Raw genomic sequence first — 13,966 nt, 5'->3', positions numbered from 1 at the left:
GCATGAACGGGGGAGGGTCAGAGAGAGAGGGAGACAGAATCGGAAACAGGCTCCAGGCTCTGAGCCATCAGCCCAGAGCCTGACGCGGGGCTCGAACTCCCGGACCGCGAGATCGTGACCTGGCTGAAGTCGGACGTTTAACCGACTGCGCCACCCAGGCGCCCCAATGAATGAATCTTAAAAACATGCTGAGAGCCCAAATGTCCATCAACTGATAAATGGATTAAGATGTGGTGTGTATATATATGTGTATATGTATATGTGTGTGTGTATACACACACACACACACACACACAGTGGAATGTATGGAATTGAATACTACATGGAGTGTAGTACAATGGAATACTACTTCATGATGAAAAAGTAAAATCTTGCCATTTGCAACAACATGGACGTAACTGGAGGCTGTTATGCTAAGCGCAATGAGACAGATAGGATTTCACTCGTGGAATTTGAGAAAGCTAACAGATGAATCATAGGGGAAGGGACGGAAAAATAAGATAAAAACGGAGGCAAACCATAAGAGACTCTTTTTGTAATTAAATATTTTTTAACATTTATTCATTTTTGAGAGACAGAGACAGAATGTGAGCAGGGGAGGGGCAGAGAGAGAGAGAGACACAGAATCTGAAGCAGGCTCCGGGCTCTGAGCTGTCAGCACAGAGCCCGATGTGGGGCTCAAACCCACAAACCGTGAGGTTAGGACCTGAGCTGAAGTCGGATGACTTACTGGCTGAACCACCCGGGCACCCCAAACCATACAGAGAACAAACTGAGGGTTGGTGGGGGTGGGTGGTGGTGGTGGTGGTGAGTTAAATGTGTGATGGGTATTAAGGAGGGCACTTTTGGGATGAGCACTGTCATATATGAGATGAATCACTCCGTTCTACTCCTGAAGCTAGGACTGCACTGTATGTTATTAATTAACTAACTTGAAAAAAAAATCATGCTTAATGAAGGAAGTCAGTTATAAAGGATCACATATTTTATAGTATATGAGTTCACTTGTAGGAAATGTCCAGATCAGGGGGGGAAAAAAAAAGCAGTAGATTGTTTGTTGCTGAGGGTTGGAAACATTTGGGGAAAAATGGGGAATGACTACTAATGGTTTCAAGATTTCTGCCTGGAATGGGGCACTTGGCTGGCTCTTTCAGTAGAGCATGCGACTCAATCTCTAGAGTTGTAAGTTTGAGCCACATGTTGAGTATAGAGATTACTTAAAAATAAAATCTTAAAAATAAAAAGATTTCTTCTTGGAGTGATGAAAATATTTTGGAATAGGGGATGCCTGGATGACTCAGTTGGTTGAGCATCAGACTTCGGTTCAGGTCACGATCTCACAGTTTGTGAGTGGTTTGTGGTGGGCTGGATCCTGCTTCAGATTCTGTGTCTCCGCCTCTCTGCCCCACCCCTGCCTGTGCTCTGTCTCCATCTCTCAAAAATGAATAAATGTTAAAAACAATTTTTTTTAAAATTCTGGAATAGTCATGATTGTTTCATAACTTGTGAATGTACTAGACATTATTCAAATGTGTACTTTAAGAGGATGGATTGTATGCTTGTGTGAGTTATATCTCAATAACAAAAATAATTATTTATACTTTTAACCGATTAAAGCTTAAAATTCCTTATTAAAGAAATGCATTTGACAAAACCTAACATCCATTTCTGAGTTTTTAAGAAACTGGCAAATCTGGAATAGAAAGAAATCTTAGACAGGGGATATCTACAAAACATACAGCAAGCATTACAGTAAATGGTGATGTGTTGAATGTTTTTTCTCTGGAAGGAGGTAAAGGGGCTTCCTCTTACTCTTTCTCTATACCAATGTACTAGAGGTCCTAATCATTGCAATAAGGACTGAAAAAAGTCGAAGGGTTGGAAAGAGTAAAAACCTGTCATTTCTTGAAATGATATAAAAATCTATAGATAAAATATTAAAATTAATAAGGGAGTTTTTTTTTTTTTTAATTTTTTTTTCCAACGTTTATTTATTTTTGGGACAGAGAGAGACAGAGCATGAACGGGGGAGGGGCAGAGAGAGAGGGAGACACAGAATCGGAAACAGGCTCCAGGCTCTGAGCCATCAGCCCAGAGCCCGATGCGGGGCTCGAACTCACGGACCGTGAGATCGTGACCTGGCTGAAGTCGGACGCTTAACCGACTGCGCCACCCAGGCGCCCCAATAAGGGAGTTTTAAAAGGTGCTAGATAGAAGTTCAATAGATGTATTTCTATAGACCATCAACAGAGAGAAAATGGAAAAAACTGTAGCCTCAAAAAATTTCAAATGCCTGGCAGTGTAACGATATGCCAGATCATCAGCCTTCTATCTGTGAAAACGTAAAATATAAAATTTTATTTTAAAATATAAAATTGAAGCTCAGTCCGTTGAAAGTCCGTCTTCTGATTTGGGTTCAAGTTTTTGATCCCACAGTTGTGCCTTGGCTGCACACTGAACCTGGAGCCTTCAGCCTGCTTAAGATTCTCATTCTTTCTTTCTCTCTCCCTGTTGTAAAATTAAAAAAAAAAAAATTTATATATATGTGTGTATATGTATATATGTGTGTGTGTATACACACATATACATAGTTGTATATATATGTTTTAAGAAGAAATGAATGGAAAGAATATACCGTATTTATATATTTCATGTCTGGTTGTTGTGAAACTTAGTTTTTACTGACTCTCTTTGGACTTCTTAATGGTAGTCTACCTCATGAAAATTTTCCTTGCTGATTTTTTTAAATGTCAGGTTTATTGAGATATGCTTTATATGCAGTAATATTTACCCTTTTGAAGGGCTATAAGTAGGTGAATTCTAACAAATGCATGTAGTTGTGTGACCAACCCTAAAATCAAGACTTTCTGTATGAGCCATCAACAATTGCAAATAATTAAAAAGGAAAAAAAGGTACCGTTTATAGTTCATACAAAAACATGCGATATTTATATTAAATCTGATAAAGTATGTCTAATATTTGTATGCTGAAAATTATGCAACCTGATGAGAAATACCAAGACCCCAAAATGGAGAGATACTCAGTACTTATGAACTGAAGATTCAGTATGTTATTAAAAAGTTATATTTTTCCTCAAATTTATGTTTACGTGAAGTCTATGTTTAATCAGAATCCTAGCAGATTTTTTTTTGGTGTAAATTGAAAATTTGATTTAAAAATTTTCATTTTAGGGTGCCTGGGTGGCTCAGTTGGTTAAATGTCCGACTTTGGCTCAGTTCATGATCTTGGCAGTTTGTGAGTTCGCTTGTTTCAGATTCTGTGTCTCCCTCTCTCTCTGTTCCTCCCTGACTCATGCTCTGTTTCCCTCAAATAAATATTTAAAAAATTTTTTTTAATTTTTATTTAAAGAAATTTGTATTTTGTTTTAAGTTTTTAAGAAATCTCTACACCTAGGGGTGGGTGCCTGGATGGCTCAGTTGGTTAGGCATCTGACTTGGGCTCAGGTAATGATCTTGTAGTTCATGGATTTGAGCCCCGCGTTGGGCTCTGTGCTGACAGCTCAGAGCATGGAGCCTGCTTTGGATTCTGTCTCCCTCTCTCTGTCTCCAAAATAAAATACGTTAGGGGCTCCTGGGTGGTTCAGTCGGATGAGCGTCCAACTTCGGCCTGGGTCATGATCTCACGGTCTGTGAGTTCAAGCCCCGCGTCAGGCTCTGTGCCGACAGCTCGGAGCCTGGAGCCGGTTTTGGATTCTGTGTCTCCCTCTCTCTGACCCTCCCCCGTTCATGCTCTGCCTCTCTGTCTCAAAAAAATTAAATGTTAAAAAAAAATTAAAAAAAAAAACCGTAAAAAAATTTTTTTAGGGGCGCCTGGGTGGCGCAGTCGGTTAAGCGTCCGACTTCAGCCAGGTCACGATCTCGCGGTCCGTGAGTTCGAGCCCCGCGTCGGGCTCTGGGCTGATGGCTCAGAGCCTGGAGCCTGTTTCCGATTCTGTGTCTCCCTCTCTCTCTGCCCCTCCCCTGTTCATGCTCTGTCTCTCTCTGTCCCGAAAATAAATAAACGTTGAAAAAAAAAAAATTTTTTTAGAAGTCGTCTCTATACCCAGTCTAGACCTCGAACTTAAAACCCTGAGATCAAAGTTACCTGTGCTTCTGGCTGAGCCAAGCCAGCCAGTCTCCCTGATTTTAAAGTTTTTATAGAAAAGTACAGATACTGGCGTATAACCCATACAAATTTTGAAAAAGATCAACAAAGTTTAGATCATACCCATCTTAAAATTCCAGCCCTTGTTTTTTATTGAAAAGGAAAGAAAACATCCATACAGAAACCTGCACATGGTATTTTTAAGTGGTTTTATTCATAACTCTTACTGATTTTTAAATCAGGTTTTGAAACAATGTTGAATTAGTTAACTGTTATTTTTCTTTTTTCTCTCCACGTCCTCTTCTTTTCCCTTCACCTGTCTTCTCTGGGCTCCTCTCTTTCCCCTTCTTCCCCCGATTCGCATTTAGAGTAGTAGATTCCTTGCTGAAAAACAAGGAAATGTGTTTAATGCAGAATACAGTTAAAGGATGTCAGTTGATAAGAGTGCTGGGGCTGTTTCTCTAGGGGCCTCACAGAATGGCATTTTCTTGTTGAAAACATACAGTTCTGCATGTGGACCTCAACCATAATTATAGGCTCAGAAACATGACTTTTGACAGGATTGTAATCAAATCCATTCTTTAGAGGCAGACCCTCCATTATGGAAAATGGAATGACTGAAGGTTACAATAATGATTTATAAGTCGAAACATATTAAACATATTTGTAAAACATTGTAATGGTTTTAACAAGTGGGAAGGGAGTTTGGTGAACATGGGGATGAGAACAAGTGTAGTTGATGCAATTGAATGTTCAAAGGCTGTCTGGCTAATAGGATTTATAGTTGAGGTACAGTGGGCTGTCACAGTATTTTCTTTATTTTTGTTTTTTTAACGTTTATTCATTTTTGAAAGAGACAGTGGGAGTGGGGGAGGGGCAGAGAGAGGGAGGCACAGAATCCGAAGCAGGCTCCAGGCTCCGAGCTGTCAGCACAGAGCCTGATGTGGGGCTCGAACCCACAAACTGTGAGATCGTGACCTGAGCCGAAGTTGGACGCTCAACCAACTGAGTCACTCAGGTGCCCCGGGCTGTCACAGTATTGATTGCAGTACGTTTCCCTCTCCTCGGATGCACAGCCTAGATCAGCTTTGATGCTTTAATTTTGTTAAGTTGCTAAACAGTTTCTCTTCTGATGAATACCTTCATTATTTTGATATGTGAAAACCTTCCATTTTACATTGATCTGCAGAACTGGCATCAAATGCTCATAATGTAGCTCAGGATCTGCCACACAAAAATTCCTATGGACTCAAAGGTATGGTTTTCTTAATTATTTAGTTAAAAATCTTCGGGGTGGCTGTCTGGCTCAGTTAGTACAACATGCAACTTTTGATCTTGGGGCTGTAAGTTCAAGCTGCCTGTTGGACATAGAACTTAGTTGAAATAAAAAGAATCTTTCAAAATGCTTACAGTGTCTGCCATTTTAATCAAGGCTAGTTAAGTAGAATTCATCAAGTGAGTATTTGTAAAAACTATATTTTTACACCTGCTTGATTAAATATCAACTTAAATGTTTTTTAGTGTTTATTTTTGAGAGAAAAAATGTGAGTGGGGGAGGGGCAGAGAGAGGGAGACAGAATCTGAAGCAGGCTCCATGCTGTCAGTGCAAAGCTGGAAGGGGCTGGAACCCAAGCACTATATCATGACCTGAGCTGAAGTCAGGTGATGAACCAACTCAGCCACGCATGTGCCCCTTAAATACCAACTTTTGATTATGGAATTGTTTTACAGATTGGCCTTCAAGGCAGCACAGATTTTTATCTCGTTTTTCCTACATGGCTACCTTAATGTGCTTTTGATAGAATGCTAACATCAAGTTAAATGCAACATAAAGCATGCACCTCAAATTTATTGTTTTAAGCTGAAAATAAATCAATATCATTGATGTTTTCCCACGTTTGAGGTGTAGGTTTATAGGTGAGTAATGGGGAACAAAGTCTTATTGTAAAAGCCTAATATTTCACAATAGTATTAGGATCAGAGCCTGTATTGTTTTACATGTAATGTCTTGTAATTTTTATAGTCTGTATATTTAGGGTGGGTTTTTAGCTTATTTATTTTTGAGAGACAGAGCGAGTGAGCACAAGCAGGGGAGGGGCAGAGAGAGAGGAAGAGAGGATCCCAAGCAGGCTCTGCACTGTCAGCACAGAGTCTGACCCAGGGCTCAATCTTTTGAACTGTGAGATCAAGACCTGAGCTGAAGTCAGAAGCTTAACTGACTGAGCCACCCAGGCACCCTGGCCCTGGTTTCTGATAAGGGGTTGCCTCCTCTGTGGTCTGACATAACCACTTGGTTGTCACTACGTATATTGTCTTCTTATTAAATGTACTCAAATTCTAACTATAATCTCCATGTCTAAATTTGTGATTATTTTCATAAGACCCTTCTAAGTGTTAGGCCAGTCTCTTTATATATACATATATGAAATTGTGCTTTAACTGAATATCACTGAATTGGACATTTAAAAATGATCACAATAGTAAATTTTATGAGTATTTTATCACAACAATTTTTGGAAAAATATTTTGTAAACTTATAAGTTTCTTTTTGAGAGAGAGGCAGTGTGTGTTGGGGAGGGGCAGAGAGAGGGCGAGAGAGAATCCCAGGTAGACTGCACCATGAGCGTAGAGCCTGATATGGCACTAGAACCCATGAAACCGTGAGATCATGACCTGAGCCGAAACCCACAGTTGGATGCTTAACCAGCTGAGCCACCCGGTGCCCCAGTATTTTGTAAATTTCAGGATACTTTCGATATTTTATATAGAGGGTTTTGTAATGCCTCGTCATTGTTTTTCTCCTTTGGAGTATCCCTTCTCAATCTAGATCGATCGACCAATCGATGGACCTTCCCAGCTGTTTTCCAGCTTTCAGGATTTGTTAAGTTTTTATTTATTTTGAGTGAGAGGGAGGGTGGGGGAGGGACAGAGTGAGAGAGAGAGAGAAAATTGCAAGCAGGCTCAGAAATGTCATCATGGAGCCCAACACGTGCTTGATCTCTCAGACTGTGAGATCATGACCTTAGCTGAAATCAGGAGTTGGATGTTCAACCGACTGAGCCTTGCCAGCTGCCCTGATTTTTTTTTTAACATTTTATTTTAAAGTAATTTCTATATCAAACGTGGAGCTTGAACTTAACCCCGAGATCAAGAGTTGCATGTTCTTCCAACTGACCCAGCCAGGCCCCCCCCCCCCCAACTTGTAAGAGTTTTGCTATACTTTGTTTTCCCCATAAACTTTCTCTTCCCTTTCTAGCTTTCATTAACTTTTTTTTGTCCTCCACATTTCCAATTATTAATCAGCTCTGTGTGATTTATTGTTTAAAAATATACACCATGATCACCCACAACATTTTTGTCTTTCCAGTGAAATAGGACTTTGGTATTTAACATCATGCTAAACATGTAGTCTTTTTTTTTTTTTTTCCAGTTTTTATTTATTTATTTTGAGAGAGTGAAAGCTTGAGCAGGGGAGGGGCAAAGAGAGGAGAAAGTGTTAATGTGAAGCAGGCCCCACACTGCCAGCATGGAGCCTGATGAAGGACTTGAAATCAAGAATCCTGAGATCATGACCTGAGCCAAAATCAAGAGGTGGGCGGCTGAGCCACCCAGGTGCCCCAAACATGTAGGCTTTTAACCCAGTATTGGTTTGTTGATGATTGATGATGAAGGGTTTCCGAGAAAAATTCCACCATAAATTGTTTCCTACTAAGAGTCTTAAAGGCCTTGAAGATGAATGTTTTAGGAGTGATTTTTGAGCCTCTGCAGTTGTTTTCTTTTTCTTGATTAGAATGCTCCTAAAACTGCTTACGTTGAACGCCAGCTTTTTGTAGGATTCCTTAATCTTTAGAGTACTGTCTCTTATGATAAATTTGACAGCATGAACCATAAGGTAGGTTGGATCGAGGTAGCACCAGGAACACGGTGTACTGGCTGCCCTTTAAGTTAGTCTCATTGTGAGTTAAAAAAAAAATTATTTTAATGTTTGTTTATTTTTGAGAGAGAAAGAGTGGGAACGGGGGAGGTGCAGAGAGAGGGGGAGACAGAGAATCCAAATGGGCTCCAGGCTCTGAACTATCAGCACAGAGTACGACTCAGGGCTTGAACTCATAGGCCTGGAGATCATGACCTGAGCCAAAGTTGGACGCTTAACCGACCAAGCCACCCAGGCGCCCCTAGTTGTGAGTTTTCAAAACTATATATCTACTTAGAGAAAAGTCTTGATGGAGATCTATTAAAACATGGGGATTATGTATCAGTGCCTTGAAGAAAATCACATTGCAGAAGGAATATAAGAGTGGAGAGTAGGTAGATGGTTTGCCTTAGATATATTTAGCTTTGCGTACAGGGTGATCTCTAAGGAGCCTAGGCAGAGGTCTAGAGAACAACTTTTCACTACTGATTTCTGACTGGGACTAATTGCAACTCGTGTTTTTTCACTTAAACTAGGACCTCTTCCTAGTTTTAAGAGGCTGTTTGAATTGGGGGTGAATGGGTGGCTCAATCAGTTGTGCTTTCGACTTCGGCTCAGATCATAAGCTCGTGGTTTGTGGGTTCGAGCCTCACATCAGACTCTGTGCTGACAGCTTGGAGCCTGGAGCCTAGAGTCTGCTTTGGATTCTGCGTCTCCCTCTCTCTGTGACCCTCCCCCACTCACACTCTCTTTGTCTCTATCAAAAATAAAAACCTTAAAAAAGTTTTAATTCAAAGAGATATTTGGGTCCCCCTAAATTCCTAATTGTTTTATGATATTTCTGGAAAAGTTGTGGAAACCATTAAAAGGTATGATGAGTGAACCAGTAGAAAGGATCACACTGTCAGTTCAGAACATTCTGTATTAATGTTTATGATTATTTCAAGGATACATGCAGTTGAGAGGCACAGAAGAACAAACAGTGCCTGTATCCATGTTCTTCCTTCCTTTAATGTATATGTCCTATGATCCATGATGATAGATGACGTCTCTCAGTGATGTGTGTAGGGTTCTCACACAGGAGGGAATGTTTTTTAGGTTTGAAATATCTCCTATATAGTAGCATATCTTGGGGGACGTTTTACAGAGTGCCATACTGCATACATTCATCAATTCTATGTTTGTCATAACCAGTCCTAACAAGGGACATCCATCTGAAAGAATTCCATTAGGAAGGACTCTTTTCATAGGTAGCACCTTCTGTTTATTTATGAAACAGTTGGTTATTAGGTTATAGACCTCGTTCTAAGGAAGTTAGATCTGGTTACCTGCCCTTTTCTCAATTGTTTTCCCCTTCTTCTCTTCCTTTTGTCCTTTGCATACACAAACCTCATTGTAGGTCAGATGCTCAGCTCATTTCTTCCCTGTTGAAGGAGTGAAAACATGCACAGTCTTACTTCCTGGGGGTAGTTATAGTTGATATCTTTGTGTATTTTCTTATGAAATCATTTTCTCTGATTTTTGCACGTATGTATTTGCATGTAAGTCAGCATTTCTGAATACAAATGCTTCCCTTTAAATATTTATTCGGTAAGAATTGTTTGAGCAGATCTTCTGCATCTGCTCATCAGGAATTAATATATAGCACCAGAATTTATGTGAGCAGGACTAATGCTCAGCTTTGCTGGAGATCTATTAGGGAACCATAGAATGGACCTAATATCTTTTTTAAGTTTATTTATTTTGATAGAGAAAGCATGAGCAGGGGAGGGGCAGAGAGAGAGAGAGAGAGAGAGAGAGCAAGAATTCCAAGTAGGCTCTGCACTCTTAGCGTTGAGCCTGACATGGGTCTCCAACCCAGGACCGTGAGATCATGGCCTGAGCTGAATCCGAGTTGAACACTTTCTACTGAGCCATCCCAGGCACTCCTTTAATATCTTACAAAGAGGATGCATCTATAAATTTAGTAGTTCAGTAATCTACTTGAAATTAAGATCCAGCCAAGCCAGCTTCATAATGAATTTTGCTCTGTTTTAAATGTTACATATCATAAGGGTCTCATGGTTAAATATGTGTATTTGTGCTATGCTCATACTTTATTAATCTTGGCAAAATTGCTTGGATATGATCTACACTGAAGCAAAATTAGTGTGAGACTTTGCTTTCAGTGTATGTGGATAGTATCTAGCTAAGTTGAATTTGACTACATGGCATTTTATTGAGAATAGATCAGGAGCTTCATATTAGATTGTAAACTAAATTACTAATAAGATTTATGACACATTTTATACAGTATACGATAGAGAATCAGTTGGAGTGAGATGATATTTGACTTTGTGATGTAAACTATGATTATTGTCAGCAGGGGCCTGGAAGAATTCGGTGGAAGAGTGGACAACAGACGACTGGACTGAAGATGTAAGTATTTAGCATCAGATTAGATCTGTCTTCCTCTTGTTTTCTGGTAAGGGCATGCATTCTTTGAAAAAGCTGGAAACATCTTGTGGTTGCCCATGGCTCTTTTTCAGACATGTGATTATCGTGTTTTTAAGATTTTTAAGAAACTTGGTTTTGATTCAGGTCATGATCTCATGGTTTGTGAGATCCAGTCCTGCTGTAGGGCTCTGTGCTGACAGTGAGGAGCCTGCTTGGAATTCTCTCTCTGCCTCTCTCACTCTGCCCCTCCCCTGCTCATGTTCGCCTGCCTGCCCTGCAGATAGATAGATAGATAGATAGATAGATAGATAGATAGACAGACAGACAGACAGACAGACAGACAGACTGACTAACAAAAAATTGACAAGGTGTTAGGGATGCCTGACTGGCTCAGTCTGAAGAACATGGGACTCTTGAACTGGGGGTCATGAGTTCGGTCCCCATATTGGGTGTAGAGATTACTAAAACATAAACTTAAAAAAAAAAGGATCAGGTGTCAAGTAGGCCTAAAAATCATTTTTTAGCTTATCTTTTGTTTTTAAATGTTAAAAAAAATTTTTTTTAATGTTTGTTTATTTTTTTAAAATATATATTTTTTTTAAACGTTCATTTATTTTTGAGACAGAGACACAGCATGAACGGGGGAGGGGCAGAGAGAGAGGGAGACACAGAATCAGAAGCAGGCTCCAGGCTCTGAGCCATCAGTCCAGAGCCCGACGCGGGGCTCGAACTCACGGACCGCGAGATTGTGACCTGAGCTGAAGTTGGACGCCCAACCGACTGAGCCACCCAGGCACCCCAGTGTTTATTTATTTTTGAGACAGAGAGCGACAGAGCATGAACAGGGGGAGGGTCAGAGAGAGGGAGACACAGAATCTGAAGCAGGCTTCAGGCTCCGAGCCGTCAGCACAGAGCCCGACGTGGGGCTCGAACTCATGGACGGTGAGATCGTGACCTGAGCTGAATGAAGTTGGATGCTTAACCGACTGAGCCACCCAGGCACCCCTGTTTTTAAATTTTTTTAATGTTCATTTATTTTTGAGAGAGAAACAGAGTGAGCATGAACAAAGGAGGAGCAGAGAGAGAGGGAGACACAGAATCCAAAGCAGGCTCCAGGTCTGAGCTGTCAGCACAGAACCCAATGCAGAGCTTGAACTCAGGAGCTGTGAGGTCATGACCTGAGCCAAAGTCAGACGCTTAACCACCCAGGAGCCCCTGTTTTGTTCTGATAACTATTGCCCTGGCCTGTGAATGTTTATTTTTTATAACATTTTAATTAAAGGAGATAGTGTTTGGGTCACAGTTTAAATTAACTGATTCTGGTTCTAGGCCCAACCCCTTCTTCTTAAAACTAGACTAGCTTTTTATTTTTTTTATTTTTTATTTTTTTTAATTTTTTTTTTTCAACGTTTATTTATTTTTGGGACAGAGAGAGACAGAGCATGAACGGGGGAGGGGCAGAGAGAGAGGGAGACACAGAATCAGAAACAGGCTCCGAGCCATCAGCCCAGAGCCTGACGCGGGGCTCAAACTCACGGAGTGCGAGATCGTGACCTGGCTGAAGTCGGACGCTTAACCGACTGCGCCACCCAGGCGCCCCTAGACTAGCTTTTTATATTCATTTATTTGATAACCATTTTCGAGTGTACTACACTAGCTTCTCAGTGTTGATCTATAACTCTGGGCTCAGCATAACATGCTCTTTGATAAAAAAAGATTTAATTTTAAAAAATGTAACTGAACTAATAGCCCTATACCATATTTTATATCATTTTTCTGTTTGACCCTCAAGGTCCAGAACATATATGTATGTGATAGACTGGTAGAGCAGACATCATGATGGAGAGTAAAGGCCCTCGAAGTATCGATCTTTAATATAAAGTGACCCAGTCTTTGAAATTGTTGAGATTATTTTTCCCCGTCTTATCATTCTGTACTCACAAGTATATGTTTAAATTTTATTTATTAATATTTATTTATTTATTTATTTATTTAAGAGTTTACTTATATTATTTTGGCGGGGCGGGGGGGGAGGCGGTCAGAGAAAGAGAATCCCAAGCCTGCTTTGTGCTATCAGTGCAGAGCTCCACACGGGGCTTGATACCGATCTAAAAAATTAAAAAAACAGGGGTGCCTGCGTGGCTCATTGAGTTGGTTCAGCTCATGATCTCATGGTTCGTGGGCTTGCCCTCGTCAGGTTGTGTGCTGACAGAAGCCTGTCAGATTATGGAGGCTGCTTCAGATTATGTGTCTCCCTCTCTTTGCCCCTCCCCTGCTCATGCTCCTTTGTGTTCTCTCTCTCTCTCTCTCTCTCTCTCTCTCTCTGTCTCTCTCAATATTAAAAAAAAAAATAATGGTTATTGAAACATGAGTAATCTAAGGTGCCAATCTAAAATTACTTGAATTATTAACCTTTCCCTTCCTTCTCCTTTTTAAAATTTTCTTTTAAGTAAGCTTTGCCCAGCATGGGGCTCAAAGCCGCATCCACTTTAAATAATTTTTACATATTTCTTTCTAGTCTTTTTCTTTTCCTAAATCTTAAATTACGGCTTGTATCTTTTGAAATCTGAGAATGCTTCCATTTTACGTAATACTTTCTTTAAACTATTTTATTTTATTTAAATGTTTATTTAGTTTTGAGAGAGAGATACAGAGAATGAGCAGGTGAGGGGCAGAGAGAGGGAGACAAAATCCCCAGCAGGCTCTGTGCTCCCAGAGGGCTGCTGCAGTGTCAGTCATGACCTGAGGTGAAACCACGAGTTGGATGCTTAACTCACTGAGCCAGACAGATGCACACAAAGATAGTATTTTTATTTTAAAGTAACCTCTACACCGAACATGACGCTTGAACTCATGACCTCAAGATCAAGAGTCACATGTTTTACTGACACCCAGTCAAGTCCTTTTTTTTAAAAAAAGGAGGAGGAAAGAATTTAATTTTCTGTTTTCTGCCAGGGTCAGATAGGATGTTAGTGATTAATGGTGGTTCTAATTTGATTTGAACTAAAATTTTTATGGCTTTAGACCTTCTCTGTCATTGCATTTCACAGAGTTATTCCTTTATTGCTTTTCTCTGTGTCTTACAGAATCTTACATGGTAGATACAGTTGAGGCAAAAATAGATTCCTTGGTACTCTTCAAGATACTACCTTGAAATAGGGTGTAAGCTCTTCTTGTTCAAGCAATAATCTATTCAGCACTTTTTGTTTTTCTAGAAAATGAACACCTACTGCCTGCTCTGCCCCTATCAGAGTTTTAATTTGTGTGGGCAATCTGATTTTTATCCAGTATTTCAGAGTTCTGAGACATTTAGAGTTAATATGTATTACAGACGTCTTTGAGAAATATTTCCTGCAATTATCTCATTATATCAACTTTTTAGCCTTTAAATGCTCATGCCCCACTTTGAAAATGTGAAAAGAGCCTACCTTTCAATAATGTCAGTTAAGGTTTCAAAAAATTTTATCCTGGGTGCCTTAAAACATCAAAAGGTGGAGGGTGCCTCAGTGGCT

General features: G+C 40.1%; 1 protein-coding gene across 8 annotated transcripts in view; it reads left to right on the top strand.

The window, feature by feature from the left end:
- UBAP2 (ubiquitin associated protein 2) overlaps window positions 1–13,966 on the top strand; it is a 109,709-nt gene that overhangs the window by 62,953 nt on the left and 32,790 nt on the right. For 5 of the 8 annotated variants that reach the window (XM_030292710.2, XM_032595550.1, XM_032595551.1 and 2 more), the window contains 2 exons: window positions 5,295–5,360; window positions 10,381–10,436. In XM_030292710.2, the coding sequence (XP_030148570.1) occupies window positions 5,295–5,360; window positions 10,381–10,436 (122 nt within the window). The remainder of the gene's footprint in view (window positions 1–5,294; window positions 5,361–10,380; window positions 10,437–13,966) is intronic. The other 3 variants (XM_030292705.2, XM_030292707.2, XM_032595549.1) reach the window with 3 other exon arrangements.

The sequence above is a fragment of the Lynx canadensis genome, chromosome D4 (genome assembly GCF_007474595.2).
Source record: "Lynx canadensis isolate LIC74 chromosome D4, mLynCan4.pri.v2, whole genome shotgun sequence".
Classification (NCBI taxonomy): Eukaryota; Metazoa; Chordata; class Mammalia; order Carnivora; family Felidae; genus Lynx; species Lynx canadensis.
The sequence above is the reverse complement of the archived record's forward strand: the minus strand, read 5'-3'. Positions and strand labels throughout refer to the sequence as shown.